General features: G+C 41.3%; 2 protein-coding genes across 3 annotated transcripts; both read right to left on the bottom strand.

The window, feature by feature from the left end:
* Positions 1 to 1008: 1008 nt before the first annotated feature.
* Positions 1009 to 11020, bottom strand: LOC308341776 (histone H2B type 2-F-like). 2 transcript variants are annotated; one of them, XM_080801779.1, is made up of 2 exons: positions 10604 to 10995; positions 1009 to 1990 (listed from the first exon to the last, which is right to left on the bottom strand). In XM_080801779.1, the coding sequence occupies exons 1-2, from the start codon at positions 10978 to 10980 to the stop codon at positions 1930 to 1932; spliced, it is 438 nt and encodes a 145-aa protein (XP_080657905.1). In that variant the 5' UTR covers positions 10981 to 10995; the 3' UTR covers positions 1009 to 1929. The 2 variants fall into 2 exon arrangements, 1 of the variants encoding a protein (XP_080657905.1); XR_013966720.1 differs by having other exon boundaries at positions 1845 to 1990; positions 10281 to 11020.
* Positions 11021 to 11954: 934 nt separating this feature from the next.
* On the bottom strand, positions 11955 to 12365 carry LOC308340598 (histone H3.2; the record flags this gene model as incomplete). Its single annotated transcript, XM_080799903.1, has 1 exon — positions 11955 to 12365. One exon carries the CDS (start codon positions 12363 to 12365, stop codon positions 11955 to 11957), a length of 411 nt encoding a protein of 136 aa, XP_080656029.1.
* Between the last annotated feature and the right edge of the window lie 3448 nt (positions 12366 to 15813).

The raw sequence follows: 15813 nt of genomic DNA, 5'->3' as shown, positions 1-15813 counted from the left end.
AAACCTCAGGGCATATGGACTGGTTTGGGGTAAAGTGGGAAGAGTTGTGTCCGTTCTAGGTCTTTCCTGGCTACCGCACAGTTGGGAGAAACCCTAGAGCCTCTGGATTTAGGAATCACCCCACCTCCACCCCAGAAGCCAAAGATAGCCAGACCTCCTGAAAACCAAACGGAATGGAGGCATGGCTGGCAGTTGGCTGGAAGGGGACCAGCAGTCCTCACTGCCACCAGGCCAGTTGGAGACAGAGCCCATGGGCAGCAAGGGTTGGACAACAGTGGAAGCATGGAAACCAGTTAGGAATCCAGGTGACAGACAATGGTAGTTTGGACTTAGAGGGAGCAGTGGAGGTGTTGAGAAGTGCCCAGAAAACGTACTGATTTGATTAGATGTAGTGAATGTGGGAAAAAGAGGAACCAGAAACAACTTCTAGATTTGGGCCTGAGCAATAAACTGATTCCACTGACTGGGACCAGGAACTGCGAAAGAGCAAGTTGGTGTAACAGGAGAGAGGAGTAGCAAGAAGTAAAAGTTTTGTATTGGATACATCAAGATTCCTATTTAACTACTGAAAAAGCAGTGAAGTTCAGAGAACAATTTTGAAGTAGAGATAAAAATTTGAGAATCATCACATATATATGGCATTTAGAGCCATGGGATTAGAAGAGACAATGTAAGCAGAAAGCACAGATAGAGAACAGAAAAGGGTCTAAGGCTGAACCCTGGGATGCACCAAATTTTAAAGGTTGTATAAAAGCATTGGAAACAGAGGATGTTGACAAGGAATAGCTAGTTAAATAGGAGAAAAACAGAAAAGAAGAAAGGCCTCAAAAAAAAAAAAACCAGTGATAAACTATGTCAAATTCTCCTGAGAAGACTACTGGATTTGCAGTGGGATTGCATTAACTATGTAGATTTGGGGAGTGAGAGTGAAGGAGAGATACGGGCATCATTGTATACATACATATACATACATATGTATACATACCTGACTTTCCAATTCATGAACATGGTATAACTCTCCATTTATTTATATCCTTGATAATCTCTCAATAATGTTAAGATTTTCTCCCTAGAAGTTTTGCTCATCTTTCCATTAGATTTGTTCCAAGCTTTTTCATTTTTGTAAGTTATTGTAAACAGTATTGTTAAAATCTTAAGAAGTGATTATTACCAATCTCATTGTTAGGATAATTTAAAAACTGAAAGACCCTAAGAGAACTGTCTATTAAGCTTGGCAATGGGAAGCAGGATGTAAAAAAAAAAAAAAAATTCTAGTCAGTTGAAAATCTGGACCTCCAGAAGGTCTTTTAGATATAGACTTCCTTGGAATGCACACTGGCAGTCAAATGGGAGCCAATAAAATTGTTTGCTGTCCTTACTTTATTCCTTATTTCTAGGTTTGTTTCTAATTGTAGGGTCCAAATCCCTAGAGGATGAGAAGCTCATCTTTCTGCCTTCCCCATTTCATCTCCATACCACATAAAGTACATGTTACTCCTTACCTCCTCCACTTAAGAATAAGTTGTGAAGGGACGCCTGAGTGGCTCAGTCGGTTAAGCATCTGACTTCGGCTTAGGTTATGATCCCAGAGTCCTGGGATCGAGTCCCACATTGGGTTCCTTGCTCAGCTGGAAGCCTGCTTCTTCCTCTACCTCTGCCTGCCTGTGCTTGTGTGCACATGCTCTCTCTCTCTCTCTGACAATAAATAATTAAAATCTTTAAAAAGGAAAAAAAAAGAATAAATTGTGAAGAGGGACCATGTGTTAAAGGGGAAGTTTCCCGAACATGATAAGCGAGTTAATGGAGACAGAATATCTCTAAGAAAAACTCAAAATAATTGGTTTACACATTCTGAAAAAGTAAATTCTCCAAACGTGGTTCTCCATCAGGAGATAATTTTGAGAAGGCCATGGCATGATCTCCGGGGAATCATCTCTGGAGTCTGGCTGTGACTTTGAAGACCATTTCTTCTGAAAGGGCAGAAAAAGGCCTGAAAGAGAAGAACTAGACATTTGCAACAGGTTTGTAAGTACCATATGTATTTTAGAAAATAGTAATTTCCTAACTTGAATTCAGTCACGTCTTGACATTTCACAGGCTTTGGGTCCAACACACTAGAATTCAAATCCTAACCATGTACCTAACAGCTCCCGGTTTCTTATCCCAATTACTCTTCATTCCACTTTGAAATCTATATTGTGGCCCATAATATCTAACTTCTATGGATTCATTTTCCTTACCAAACACTCTTTTATTGCTATGCAAGGCTTACTTCACTTAATCTTTTTTTTTTTTTTTAAAGACTTACTTATTTATTTTAGAGACAGAGAGCAGGAGGGAGGAACAGAGGGAGAGAGAGTCTTAAGCAGACTCTGTGTGGAGCATAGAGCCCGATGCTGGGCTCGATCTCACAACCCTGAGATCATGATTTGAACAGAAACCAAGAGTTGAATGCTTAACCAACCACACCACCCAGGCACCTTCAGTTCACTTAAACTTAATAGTATCTGTTGCTTTCTTTGCCTCATAATATTTGCATGCAGATTTTAATCTTTTTTCCATTATCTTGATCCATTTATATAAATATTGTCTCTTCCCTCAATGTGTGATGAAACTCTCTGGATCTGGTAGATCTAAGGGTAGGTCTTTGCCTGTTTTTTCAGTTTCTCCTTCAGCTATTTTTATTCAGTCATTCTACCTTTCTTAAGGCAACTTTGATCACTTATATTAAAAACTAAATATTTTGTCTACATTTGCAAATCCTTGTATGAAAATACACATACCATTTAAAATATCTTCTGTATTTGATGTTGCTGGTATAGTAGTGCACTTTTTCTTTTTCAGTATTAAATTACCAAAGGATTAACCCTTTAACTTTCTCTCAATGAACCAGATTTTGGCTTAATTGATTGATTCTATTTTGGGGGAGTGAGGAAGTAAGATCTATTCATTTCTGCTTCAGCCCTAATTTATGCCTCTACTTCTCTCCTGTTTTGGTGTCTCTTTATTCGGTGTTATGTTAATAACATAACATTTTTAATAGTTCATTTTTAATAGTTCATTTTTAGTTCATTAAATAGTTAATTTTTAATAGTTCTCATTATCTCGTAAATGAATTTTAAAGCTATGAATTTTCCTCTGATTTCTACATATAAGTGCTATCTATGTTATTATTGTATACCAAAAAGTATATAATTTTTATTTTTACATCCTCTTTAGTCCTTGTGCTTTTAATAGTGCTTTTAATAGTTCTCATTATCTCATAAATGAATTTTAATAGTTCTCATTATTAATATTTTAAAGCTATGAATTTTCCTGATTTCTACATATAAGTGCTATCTATGTTATTATTGTATACCAAAAAGTATATAATTTTTATTTTTACGTCCTCTTTAGTCCTTGTGCTTTTTCCTAACAGTATAGATCAAGAAGAATATTTTAAGTTATGTCCTTGCATTAGGATTAGTGAATGTGTCTCATATACTTTCAAGTTTTTCAACACTTGTTGAGCTTCCATTTGTCATCTTTCACATGGTCAGTTGTTATCAGTATTTATCTGAATTTAAAATGTACGTTTTCTACTTTGGATACAAGATGGTGTGGGGGTAAGTATAGTTAGGACTCATTTTGTTAACCATGTTCTTCAAATCCTCTATATCCTCAACAAGTTTTAGTCGACTTGATCTGCCAGTGCCTGAGACTCCACTTTTCCCCGTTAGAAATGATTTGCGTATACTAATCCAGAAAGATTGATCTGTTATGCCCCTTTCCCATCTAAACACATCCCACAATCTTAATACCATGAAATACACCTCCCTTAGACGATGAAAAGTTTCTTAGGTTTTTTTTCTGTAGGCCAAGGATTGAAATTCAAGTTTTACCTTACTTAACTCTCCTGCTAATCCTAAAATGATGTTCTCTACACATACTTGCTATTTCTGAAAAAAAATTTTCACTTAAGAATAATTTCTGTTGCCCAGTCCCTTGACAGTAATGTGAAAAACCACAAACAAACAAAAAACTATGAACAATTCAACAATTCAAACACTTAAAAAGACACCAGGGGAAAAGTCCCTTTCAGAGACACTTCAATAAGCGAAATAACTTTTCCTCGTTTTTCATAGTGTAGCAGGCAGAGGAGTGAAGAAGCCTAAGGAAACAAGAGTATATTCACTTGTTGGAATATACTATTGGAATATAGTATTGGAATATAGTGTTGGAATAACACTATTATATCTAGGTTAACCAGTGTGTCTTTCTCTTTCTCCTCATTCTACATGTTATAATGTGGGTCTTGAATCTAGACATGCCAAACTAGATGAAACTAGATGAAACACATCTCCAGAAAGAAATTCAAGTAGTGCAAGGCCCAACCCTTGGATTGGGAATTATATTTAGAACACTGAACAACTTTTGCCCAGGGTTGTATCTGTGGTGTAGCTGAACTGTATTTCACACTCCTTCTTGGCGAAGAGTTTTCCTTCAATGCATTTGAAAATTAGAATACTACCAAGTAGAAACTAAAACTTAGACAAGGCTCAAACATCATTGCCAAAAAACATTGTCAAAAAACAAAGCTGAGGTCATAAGTCATCCACCTGACTCCACCAAGCCCATTTTAAAATTCCTGATTTTAACATTTCCCAAATATTTGCCTATTCGGTCTCCTTTTGGTTATAAGGTGTGTCCTTCTCTGTGGTACCTAATAGTGTGCCCTAAATAATTTTTATTCACTTGCCTTGCTCCTGGGTTAAGTCCTTAAAATCCAGAGCTTTCAACTCAGAAATCAGAAATAGGAAAGAAGTATTTAAGGAAAGTATTTCATTTTTCCAGAGAACAATCGATGGGAAGTATTGCAAACATCATCTAACTTAAAAAAAGAAAAAAAAAGGTATTTGCCAGATAATATAGATCTTTATAGAGCACTGCTAACAGACACTATAAATAAGGTCTTTTGTATCCCAATTCATTTTTTTCCTTCAGGACACATGGCAGATACTTGAAGTTTCTACAGAATCAAAGGCCTGACCAGTAAATTGTGAAATTGCCTTCTTGGATGATGTTTTAGAAAATGAAGGTCTTATTGCTTCAGTGTGTAGGAATGTGACTCTCAAATCACTAGAAATCTCTTAAAGCCATACTTGTTGGGATAGGAAGAGTGCTCCAGAGATACAGTGGTACCTGCAGGAAGTGCCTAACTACAATCACAAGGAAACGCTGATCAAATATTTACTGTGTTCCAAGTACTCTACGAAGCGCACACATTATCTCACTTAATCTCCATAACAAACCTATAAGGTAGGTTCCATTATTTTGCTCATTTTACAGAGGAAGAAATTAAGAGTCAGAGGAGTAAAGACACTTTCCCAAGGTCATATGGCTCTTAGGTGGGAAAATTGGGACTCACCTTCCATGCCCAGCATGGAGCCCAACGCAGTGGGGCCTGAGCACGTGACCCCAAGATGAAGACCTGAGTTCAGACCAAAAGTTGGTCGCTCAACCGCCTGAACTACCCAGGGGCCCCTCAGCCAGTATCTTTTGACTTTATTATAATCAGTTTGCTGTAATGGGTCCCTGCCTAGAGACCAGGGGTGGACTGTGACATAATAAGAAATACATATCTGGTCTCTGCCCCTGGTTCCTGACACAGAGCTCCTCAATCTCTTGGAATTTCCTGGGTAATGGGAAGGGTCTTTTGTTCTAAAGAGTTGGATTTTGTGGGCTCCTAGGAAGCTTCAGGATGGAAGCTGGTCACCAGAAAGGCCAAGCTATAATTAGAAGCTTTTAGCCCCACCCCTGCCATCCTCCAGGGAGGAGAAGAGATGGAGATTGAGCCAATAATCCATCATGTCTACTTCATAAAGCCTCCATAAAAATTCCCAAACTATGGGTCTCAGAAAGCTTCTGGGTTGGTGCACACATCTCAGGAGGGTGGACACCACAGCTCCACAGGGACAGAAGCTCCCGCACTTGGGACCCTTCTGGCCCTTGCCCTGTGTACATCTTCATCTGGATCATCATCATCTGTATCCTCTCCTATATCCTTTATAATAAACTGGTAAACATGTCCCCCAGGGTTCCATGAGCCATTGTAACAAATGATCAAACCTGAAGAGGGGGCAATGGGAACCGCTGATTTGTAGCCAAGACTAACAGAAGCCTGGGTAACCTGGAGACCCCCTACTGTGAGTAGTGTTTGAAGGGGGGGTGGTCTTATGGGGCTGAGCCCTTAATCTGTGGTATCTGTGCCAAATCCAGGGAGGTAAGGTCAGAATTGCTTGGTGTGGAGAACCTGCGCATTTGGTGGCTGGAAGTATTGAGAGTAGCAGAGGCAACAAGTTTTCTTTTACCCTCTTACTGCTTCTCAATCAGTGTAGGTTGGTATAAATATCCAACGACTTACACTGTGAAGCTTCTCAACTGGGTTACAGAGCATAGTTGTTGCAACCTCAGCAGGGTTTGGGGAAATGTTACAAGTGGGAAGAGCGGGTATAGAATGGTGGAGAATTTCGTCTACCAAAATCAGATGATTAAAAAATTGAAAGAGGTTACAGAAAATTGGATAAAACTAAAACTTAAAAAAAAATTTCCAAAGGACACTTGATATATTGGTTACAAACAATATTCCAGAGAAACCTCATGGACTTGGGAAGGAGGATACCTCTATATCCCATCACCCATATAGGACCTGGCACATGTAAGTTCTCCTCATGGAATGTTCCTGAACCCTTCAGCCAGAGGCAACCTATCCTTCTCCTTAACTCATAATATTTCCTTCTTACCCCGTCTTCTGGGAATAACACATTTTGCCTTGAGTTGTAATTATTTTTATTCTGGTGTAATCCCTTTATGAGATGTAGTTACATCTTTTTATCCATCTCATTGCTTTGCTAATATATGTTTGATATATTTCTTTGATTACACATGAAAAGAAAACACACCCTGCTTTTATATTTCAAAAGTCTGTTCATGTTTGCAATATGGGATCTAGAATTTTTTTTTATCAAGTTTTCTATTTTTGTCAAATCATGATGGCTCAGCTATAGTTAGGAAATGTAGAAAAAAATCACTATCTAGTAATTCTCCAAAACAGTCTTGTTCCTTAAGATTGACATTCTTTCATAACTTCTACTTTATGCTCCTCAAAGAGATCATATAACTTATTTCCCATCTGTTGTCCTGTGCTTGAATTATAGTCACCCGAATTTAAGTATTTTGACTCTTAGATCACTTTGAGAAAATGCACCCAGTTTTAAAATGAGGCATTTGTCTACAAATTATGACAAAGTTAAACGGTCACGTTTGTAAGTTTATACAGATACCACAATCCATTCCCCAGTTGTTGAAATAATGACTAACCAATCTTAATGACACTTGACCTAACCCAGCCCAAGCCCATTTGCAATGCTTACTGGATCTGATATTTAAAGCTCCTTATCTTCATTCCACAGACTTTTTTCATCTTTTGGAATGCATCTCCCTCCTCATGGTTGTTTGCAGCACTGGAAAAGCAGCATCTAAACTAGGCTGGAAAAGCTCCAGTAGAATCCCATTGTTTTGGTCACATAGATACAGTGAATAAAAGGAAGCAATCAAGTGCAGTACTCTTTCTGCCCCTCTTAGGAGTTTTTAATCTCCGAGTTGTTTTAACTGGGTCAGTAATTATTACGAGTGTTTCAGGTTAAAGGAGCAAGAAAATTTGGGAAGAAGTGGAGGAAAAAAAAAAAAGCCTATTGGAGTACATGAATGTACCACCTTCAGACCAATTTTCTGGCATCCTCTGGTCTGGGCAATCAGTCAACAAACTTTCCCTGTGATTTTTTTGTTTTATTTTGTTTTTTAATATTTTATTTATTTGAGAGAGAGCACGAGAGGGGAGAGGGGCAGAGGAAGAGGGAGGAGAGTGAGAAAATCTCAAGCAGACTCAGCGGCTGAGTGGGGAGCCCAACTCAGGGCTTGATCTCATGACCCTGAGATAATGATCTGAGCTGAAGCCAAAAGTCAGTCGCTGCACCAACTGAGCCACCCAGGTGCTCCAAGATGCTATTTTATAGTGGACACTAGAACAGCCTTTGTGAAAATTCCCAAGGAGTAATTTTTTAAGAAAGTAAACCCTGGGGACGTCTGGGTGGCTCAGTCCTTTAAGCAGCTGCCTTCGGCTCAGGTTGTGATCCCAGGGTCCTAGGTTTGAATTCTGCATCAGGCTTCTTGCTCAGTGGGGAGTCTGCTTCTCCCTCTGCCTGCCGTTCCCTCTGCTTGTGTGTGCTAACAAATGAATAAATAAAATCTTAAAAAAAAAAAAAGTAAACCCTGTCTTCTATTAGAAGACAAACAAGAACGTGTAAAAACAAGGAAAAAATTTAAGGAAAAAGGCTACCTAGTTCACAACGCTATAGTTAATTGCAAATTCATTGTGCAAGGAACAAAGAAAGCCTTAAGAATTAAAAGGAGAAAGACTTCCTGTGACCTAGAATGGATGGGAAGGCTTCAAGGACCAAGATGTGAGCAATGGTACCAGCGGATGGACAGACTATGAGTAATGTGAGAGCAACAGAAAGTAGTACAGTTTAGAAGGGGAAAGTTTTGGCCAGATAACAGAAGACCTTTAGTTTCAGGATAAGGGGCTGAGGCTTACTCCTTTGGTCATGAGTAATTAATGATAGCTTTTGATTAGGTGAGCCAGCTGACGATGCTTTAACAACTTCCAAAGACCCTGAGAAACATGGGTCACTCAGCGAGGAGAGCCTGCAAGATCCAAGGGGAGGACGCCAGATGGGGTCTCTGAGAGGCTGCTAACTTGACGGAGTAGAACACAGGCACCCTGACCTTTTCACTTATTAACTTTTCCAACTATAAAATGTGCCACATAACGATTTCTTTTCTTTCACTGGGAAATTAAAATTCTCAGTGAGTCATTCCTCTCGCCAGGGAAAATGACTCAGAAAAATCTTCATTTTCCAGGGGAAGAAATAATATATAGCCCACTTTATGTAACTTTAAGTGGATGTAAATTTGAACTCTTACATTATAAATAAAATTCATGGGATGCCTGGGTGGCTGTCAGTTGGGCGGCTGCCTTCAGCTCAGGTCATGGTCCTGGGGTCCTGCTATCGAATCCCGAATCAGGGTCCTTGCTTAGTGGGGAGCCGGCTGCTCTGCCTCTGCCTGCCGCTCTGCCTGCTTGTGCTGACAAAATGTTTAAAATAAATGAAATTTGTTTTAAGCACAAACTTGTCAAGCAAATTCCTTAATATTGATCAAGAATGGCTTAATTTCAAAGCTTGCCAAATGAACTGGAAACGAAGATTTTTCCTTTCACCTTAAGGGTACCTGTGGTTTGGTAAAGCATTCACCAGCCTCTCTCAGGATTAGTCTTGAATTATGCAAGTTTTGATTTAAGGGGTCTTTAGAAATTCATCCCATAGGTTAGTTGTGTCCTTTACATACCATGCCCCCCAAACTTTTTTTTTAAATACACCAGAGAACACTAAAAACCACCTAACTCCCCAGTCTCCACTTCAACCTGCCTTTATCAGGAAGTTCCAGGACAGGCACCTGGAAATGCATTTAACAAGCACCAAGGTGGTTCTTATAACCAGGAAACTGTTACAGAAAAACAAGGTAATTTTCCTGTGCAGTGTTAAGTAATCAGAGTAAATCTGCATTCTGCTCAGCTTCCACCAAGAGCAGTAACATTGACTAGGTGGTGGGGTGGAAGGAAGATTTAAACCAAAAGAGAAATCCTGATGTAAAGGAAGTCTGGGCGCTGGGTCTACCAACTGCCGCGGCACAAGGACTGGGGTTACAGAGGTGATGAACTCTTGGCTGCGGGGGCTGCCCTATGCATTTTGGAATTATCGGCATCTCTGACCTTTACCCACTAAATGGCACTTAGCATCCCTCCCCAGGAGATGACTTTGTCTCCAGGCTGGGACTAAATGTTCCAAAGGATGGGAAGACAGAATTTTTTACCTGGCTGAAGGATTGGGTTAGGGAAGAAGTTAGGTAAGGAGTGCTAAGTCGGAACTTACACATAGGTCAACAGACTAAAGCATATTGCTTTATCGCTCATCCTTCTTGACACACGCCTAGAAATGTTTAGGAATACAACATTAAGGCAGTGGGGAATGGAGGGACTTCCACGGGTACGCCAAGAAAAACAAATTCCAGCTCACTTAGAGAAACCTTTGGGTTGACATTTATAGACAGAAAAGTAGAACAGCACCCCCCACCCAAAACAAGACAACTTTAAACTATAGCAAACCTGCTTGCTCACTTACCTCTAAGCTTCCATCGCCGACTCCGTATAGAACAAGGTAGAGACCATTTTGGCAACTAGTTTTTCCTTACCAGTAAGAGTCGTGCCACTAGGGGACATCACCACACGCAGGCTCCAGATTTTAAGAGCCATGGCAATCTTTACCACAGTCCTAACCTAGCCCCAAACCCAAATGTTCTCGAGTTCACAGGCCCACCCCGCCTAACCAAAAGCCAGAATCTTTTAGCAGGTGTTTACAGCCACTTTCTGTGACAAATTAAGTGGCTCTGAAAAGAGCCGTTTGGGTCAAGTAGCTGTTCTATTGCGTTCTTTACGTGCCCTTACTTCGAGCTGGTGTACTTGGTGACCGCCTTGGTGCCCTCGGACACGGCGTGCTTGGCCAGCTCGCCGGGCAGCAGCAGGCGCACGGCCGTCTGGATCTCCCGCGACGTGATGGTGGAGCGCTTGTTGTAATGCGCCAGGCGGGAGGCCTCGCCGGCGATGCGCTCGAAGATGTCGTTGACGAAGGAGTTCATGATGCCCATGGCCTTGGACGAGATGCCGGTGTCCGGGTGCACCTGCTTCAACACTTTATACACGTAAACGGAATAGCTCTCCTTACGGCTGCGCTTGCGCTTCTTGCCGTCCTTCTTCTGCACTTTGGTAACAGCTTTCTTGGAGCCTTTCTTGGGAGCAGGAGCCGACTTTGCTGGATCAGGCATTTTTGCAGGAAGAAACGCCACACGCCAGGAAGGAGCCAGACTATTTCCGAAGGGCTTGGTTACGCGCTACTTATAGAGCCTGTATGCAAATGAAGGCTCGCACACGCCTGCATTTTTATTGGTTAATTTCCAACAATGTCGTCATGGGGGGGTGGAGTCCACATAGATAAAGCACCGGCTCGTACTTCCTTAGTGGCTAGGAGAGTAAATGTGTTCTTAGCCAATCAAAATGTTCCATTTCAGGCTACCCAATAGTTTCACCTGTTTGGGGCGTTAGAGGATGGTTTTCACTTTTCAGTCCTACGCCTGCGTACGAAAGAGATCTGAAGGAACAGCTGAAGACAACTTTCTCCTATTTTTGCACCGTTTTACTTCTCTACGCTTTGTGGAAGTTTGTTTTGCTTTTGGGGTTTTAGAATACCTAAACCCACATCTCAAAAAAAAAAAAAAATCAGGTGTTTCCCTCAAATTCCTGTTTGCGCCGCTTAGATTAGGCAATGAGGAACATATTAGGTCACTGCCTTTACAATTCTTAACACACAAACCGGGGGAAGGCTTCAGTACTTAAACAGGGACTTACATCTGGTTTAGTTCTCCCAACTGTAAAATCTGGCTGATAAACCCAGATTCCCATTCCAGCCGTTATCACAAACCCACATGATGGCCTTCCCACTTAATTTCTGTATCTGACGCTCCAGACTTTTAAGTAACTCCACACCTAAAAAGCGGGATTGGCAAAAACGATCTATAAACCATTTCCGCTGTTCCCTCTAGCGCGCCAGCAGACTAAGCCACTGATTCTATGATCTCACTACCCGACACGTGCGAGTTGCCCCTGATGTCTCTATCCAGTACACCGGTGCGCTATAGCAAGCCCGCCCCAGGCGAAAAACTGCACAGCTGCTTTTCATGAAAACGTGGGTGGCTCTGAAAAGAGCCTTTGGATGGGATGGAACCTCGAGCCGAGCGCTCACTCAAGCCCGCTCCCCGCGGATGCGGCGCGCCAGCTGGATGTCCTTGGGCATGATGGTGACGCGCTTGGCGTGGATGGCGCACAGGTTCGTGTCCTCAAACAGCCCCACCAGGTAGGCCTCGCTCGCCTCCTGCAGCGCCATGACTGCCGAGCTCTGGAAGCGCAGGTCCGTCTTGAAGTCCTGCGCGATCTCGCGCACCAGCCGCTGGAACGGCAGCTTGCGGATCAGCAGCTCTGTGGACTTCTGGTAGCGCCGGATCTCCCGCAGGGCCACGGTGCCCGGCCGGTAGCGGTGCGGCTTCTTCACGCCGCCCGTGGCCGGCGCGCTCTTACGGGCCGCCTTGGTGGCCAGCTGCTTGCGCGGGGCCTTGCCACCGGTCGACTTGCGGGCGGTCTGCTTCGTGCGAGCCATGATGTGTTACTACTTTTTTCCGACGAGTGCCCGGCAGTCTTATTTATAGACGTAGCCTTGTCTTGATTGGGCCAGGAGGGTTAGGAACCTCCAGAGTGTGATGTCATTGGCTAAAATTCAATCCTCTTTGCTCGGGTAGATTGTTATGCTAATCTGTCCCCCTTTATTCACCTTTCCGTACTTTTCTGTAATCTCACCGATCACGGACGTTTTTCTTTTTAGATCTTTCCTTTAATTTGGTGTCATTTTTGTAAGAGCAATTTTTAAAGTGTTTTCGCCAGCCTGGGATTTGTTTTTTAACTGGTGCCTTCGAAATAAAATCACGCCTTTCCATGAACTAGGGTTTCAGCCTCCATTTCCAGTTAAGAGTTACTGTAACTCCAATCCCATAGCTAACATTTATTTACCGCCTGACTCTGTGCTAAGCGCGTTAGTTGCATTACAGTACGACGGTGATTCAACAAAACAATATGTAATTGAAGGAACAAAAAATTGAATTTACGTTTACCCAACTTCGGAACTCCAAAGTCGTGTGCTAATCAGTCGCAACCTGCAGGGTAGAGCCTTCCGCCTTTCCTTGGGTTTTTCACCTTGGAGTATGGTTCCCTCCCCTCAATCCATCAATGGCCATCCAGGTCCTGTAGAGGAGATGCTTCTAAGTCAAGGAATATAGGACCAGAAACGTTAATTTCTCCTTTACAAGGAGAAATTGTGAATAGTGAATAGTTTGTAAAGAGTCAACTTGCTTATCAGATTAAAAGCTATAATAAAATTTCAAAGCAAATAAATTATCCGTTGATTACTGAGTTGCTAACATATTTTCTTCAATAAAGTAGTTCCATCTAAAAGTTTCACCTAAAAGTTTCATTTTTTCTATTCTCTATAAGAAAATTGAAGATCCTCTGCTTTTTAGTTATTTCATATGCTTTGAAGTATTGCTCAGAAAATTACATGTCATAAAACAAGTCATGTAAGGTTACCAATGCTTAAAAAGTGTGAAGAGTTAATATATAACTTTTAATCATATGCTCATTCTATTGAAAAAGCATTGCATCCAAACCCTATAAAAAAAAAACAAAAAACCAAACTTCAAACCTGTGAACACAGTCAGGCCCATCGAGCTTAAAACTTACTTTATGGTATCAATGTGAATGATCATCTTCCTGCTGAAGGCAGAATAAAAGTTATTTTGAGGGGATTTCCTGAACACTAAACAACCTAGAAACTTCTTTTTATATCTTCAAGTGTCCCCATGGGCAGCACAGTCTCCTGCTCTAGGGAGACCTTAGATGTCCTGCAAAAGTGTAACTGATGTGAACAGCTGTCACCCCTTCCTGCGGTTGTTTTGTAATAATGACGAACATATAGAGACCATGACTCAGTATTTAAAAATTCTTCTACAGGGGCACCTGGGTGGCTCAGTGGGTTGAAGCCTCTGCCCTCGGCTTGGGTCGTGCCCTGCTCAGCAGGAAGCCTGCTTCTCCCTCTCCTGCTCGCCCTGCTTGTGTTCCTTCTCTCTGTCTCTCTCTCTGTCACATAAATAAATAAAATCTTTAAAAAAAATAAAAAATAAAAATTCTTCTACATACACTGTCTCGTTTAATCCCAACTCTGTGAAATAGATGCTTTTTTCCCCATTCCACAGATAAAAAGATAGAGTCTCAGAGAAGTTATGGCTTGTCCCAGACAAGTAACAAGGCCTGCATGATACCATAAAACAAAAAAATGAACTTATAATGGATTTCCAGTTTCACCAGGCTTGGCGCACATTTTAAAGCACTGAAGAATATTCCCATCATGCAATCAAACTCCTCAGTACTTCTTCCCCACTGAACTATTGCCATCAGAATAGGAAACTACCATCTGGGGATCTGGATGGTAGCCTAAAGCAGTCCACAATGGCCTCACATTTCTTTGTGGTGTTCTTTTTTAATAGATGCATTCTTGGCCATGACATTCATTTAGATATGAAAAAGATTGTTTAGCTGTTGTTGGGGAGTAAAAACTTTGCTCTACCCCTCAATTTTTTTTGGCTGGCTTAAGAATTAAATTGACATGAGACCAATTAACAGGAGAAAATCATATAAGAATATAAGAAAATCATACAAGAATATGAGACCCCAGGCAGTCAGGCAATTGAGGTTTATATGCTTTTCATGGCTAAGAAAGGGATCAGTCAGGGTCTGGGACTGCAAAGCGAAGAAAGACCATTACAAGAAGATAACATGAGTTAATGTTTGGTGAACAAATGTTTGCTGGGTCATTGGGAAACAATGGGGTATAGAAAAGAATTTCAGTAAACAGACTTTGCCGGGTTCCTCCCTGTCTACCACACCTAGGGCATACTGTACAGTAGTTTTCTAGGGCCATACATAGTTCCCTTCCTAGAGCAGCTCCTCTATCCAAGTTCTTTTAAGCTGTTAGGAGGGAGGCAAAAAGAAAAACTTTTTTGAGTCTTCTGCTTCCTAAAAATAATCAGTCTAAAATTATGTGCCAAAGAAACACTTTTTGGGGGAGCAAAATTTTGCTCCCCTACAATGTACATTCATACAAAATTCCGCAGTCATGGGATGTATTTTACCTCTATAAAATAGAGAATAAGAAAATTCCAAGAGTCTTCTTCTGGCTATCTTCAGAATAGAACAAGTTGTTATTTACAGATGCGAAGGTCAAGCGTGGAGATTATTTCAAGTTTAAAAAGCAATCAAAAGGGGCACCCGGGTGGCTCAGTCGGTTAAACATCTGCCTTTGGCTCAGGTCGTGATCCCAGGGTCCTGGAATCTAGTCCCACATCGAGCTCCTTGCTCAGAAGAGAGACTGCTTCTGCCTCTGACTGCTGTTCTCCCTGCTTCTGCTGGCTCTCTTGCTCTCTCTCTGACAAATAGGTAAATAAAATCCTTAAAAAAAAAATACACACACACACACACACACACACACACACACACACACACACACATATATATAAATAAAAAAGCAATCAAAACCCAGTAGATTGAAAAAAAGCGTTTTGCCTCTCCTACATCTACCTAAGAGGAATTGAGATAGAGGACCTGCTCCAGAAAGAGATCTGTCACTGTGGATAACTACCTTACACCATGAACTAGGTCTGGTCGACAGGGAGGAACCTAGCAAGGCCTGTTTGATCAAAGTCCTCTGTGTCCCATTGTTTCTGAGTGGCCCAGCACACATGTGTTTAGCAAACATGGACTCTTTTTCATCTTCCTGTGAATCACATTCCTTCCTTTTGAAGTCCCAGGCCCCTACTCCTTCTCCTTAGTTCATCTTACCTGCCTTCAGAATTTCCATGTCTGTGTAGATTCCTTGTACCTACAGAATTAAATGTGATTTTCTGTTAATCTGTCTCATGTCAATTTGATTCTTAGTCTAGGTAGAAGGACCTTGAAGGAGACAGGAAATTCTTGCTCCCCAACACTTAGAAGTCACCTTT

The sequence above is a fragment of the Martes martes genome (genome assembly GCF_963455335.1).
Source record: "Martes martes genome assembly, chromosome: 4".
In the NCBI taxonomy this organism is placed as follows: domain Eukaryota; kingdom Metazoa; phylum Chordata; class Mammalia; order Carnivora; family Mustelidae; genus Martes; species Martes martes.
Note: the sequence above shows the minus strand (reverse complement) of the source record. Positions and strands in the feature narration are given on the sequence as shown.

What these genes read in the sequence shown, in the direction of transcription:
- LOC308341776 (XM_080801779.1), bottom strand. Translation starts at nt 10,980, where the DNA reads ATGCCTGATCCAGCAAAGTCGGCTCCTGCTCCCAAGAAAGGCTCCAAG. An exon ending in ACCAAGTACACCAGCTCGAA is followed by an intron (nt 1,991 to 10,603) that starts GTAAGGGCACGT and finishes CTTCTCTTTCAG; the next exon opens with GCCTTTTTCTGCCCTTTCAG.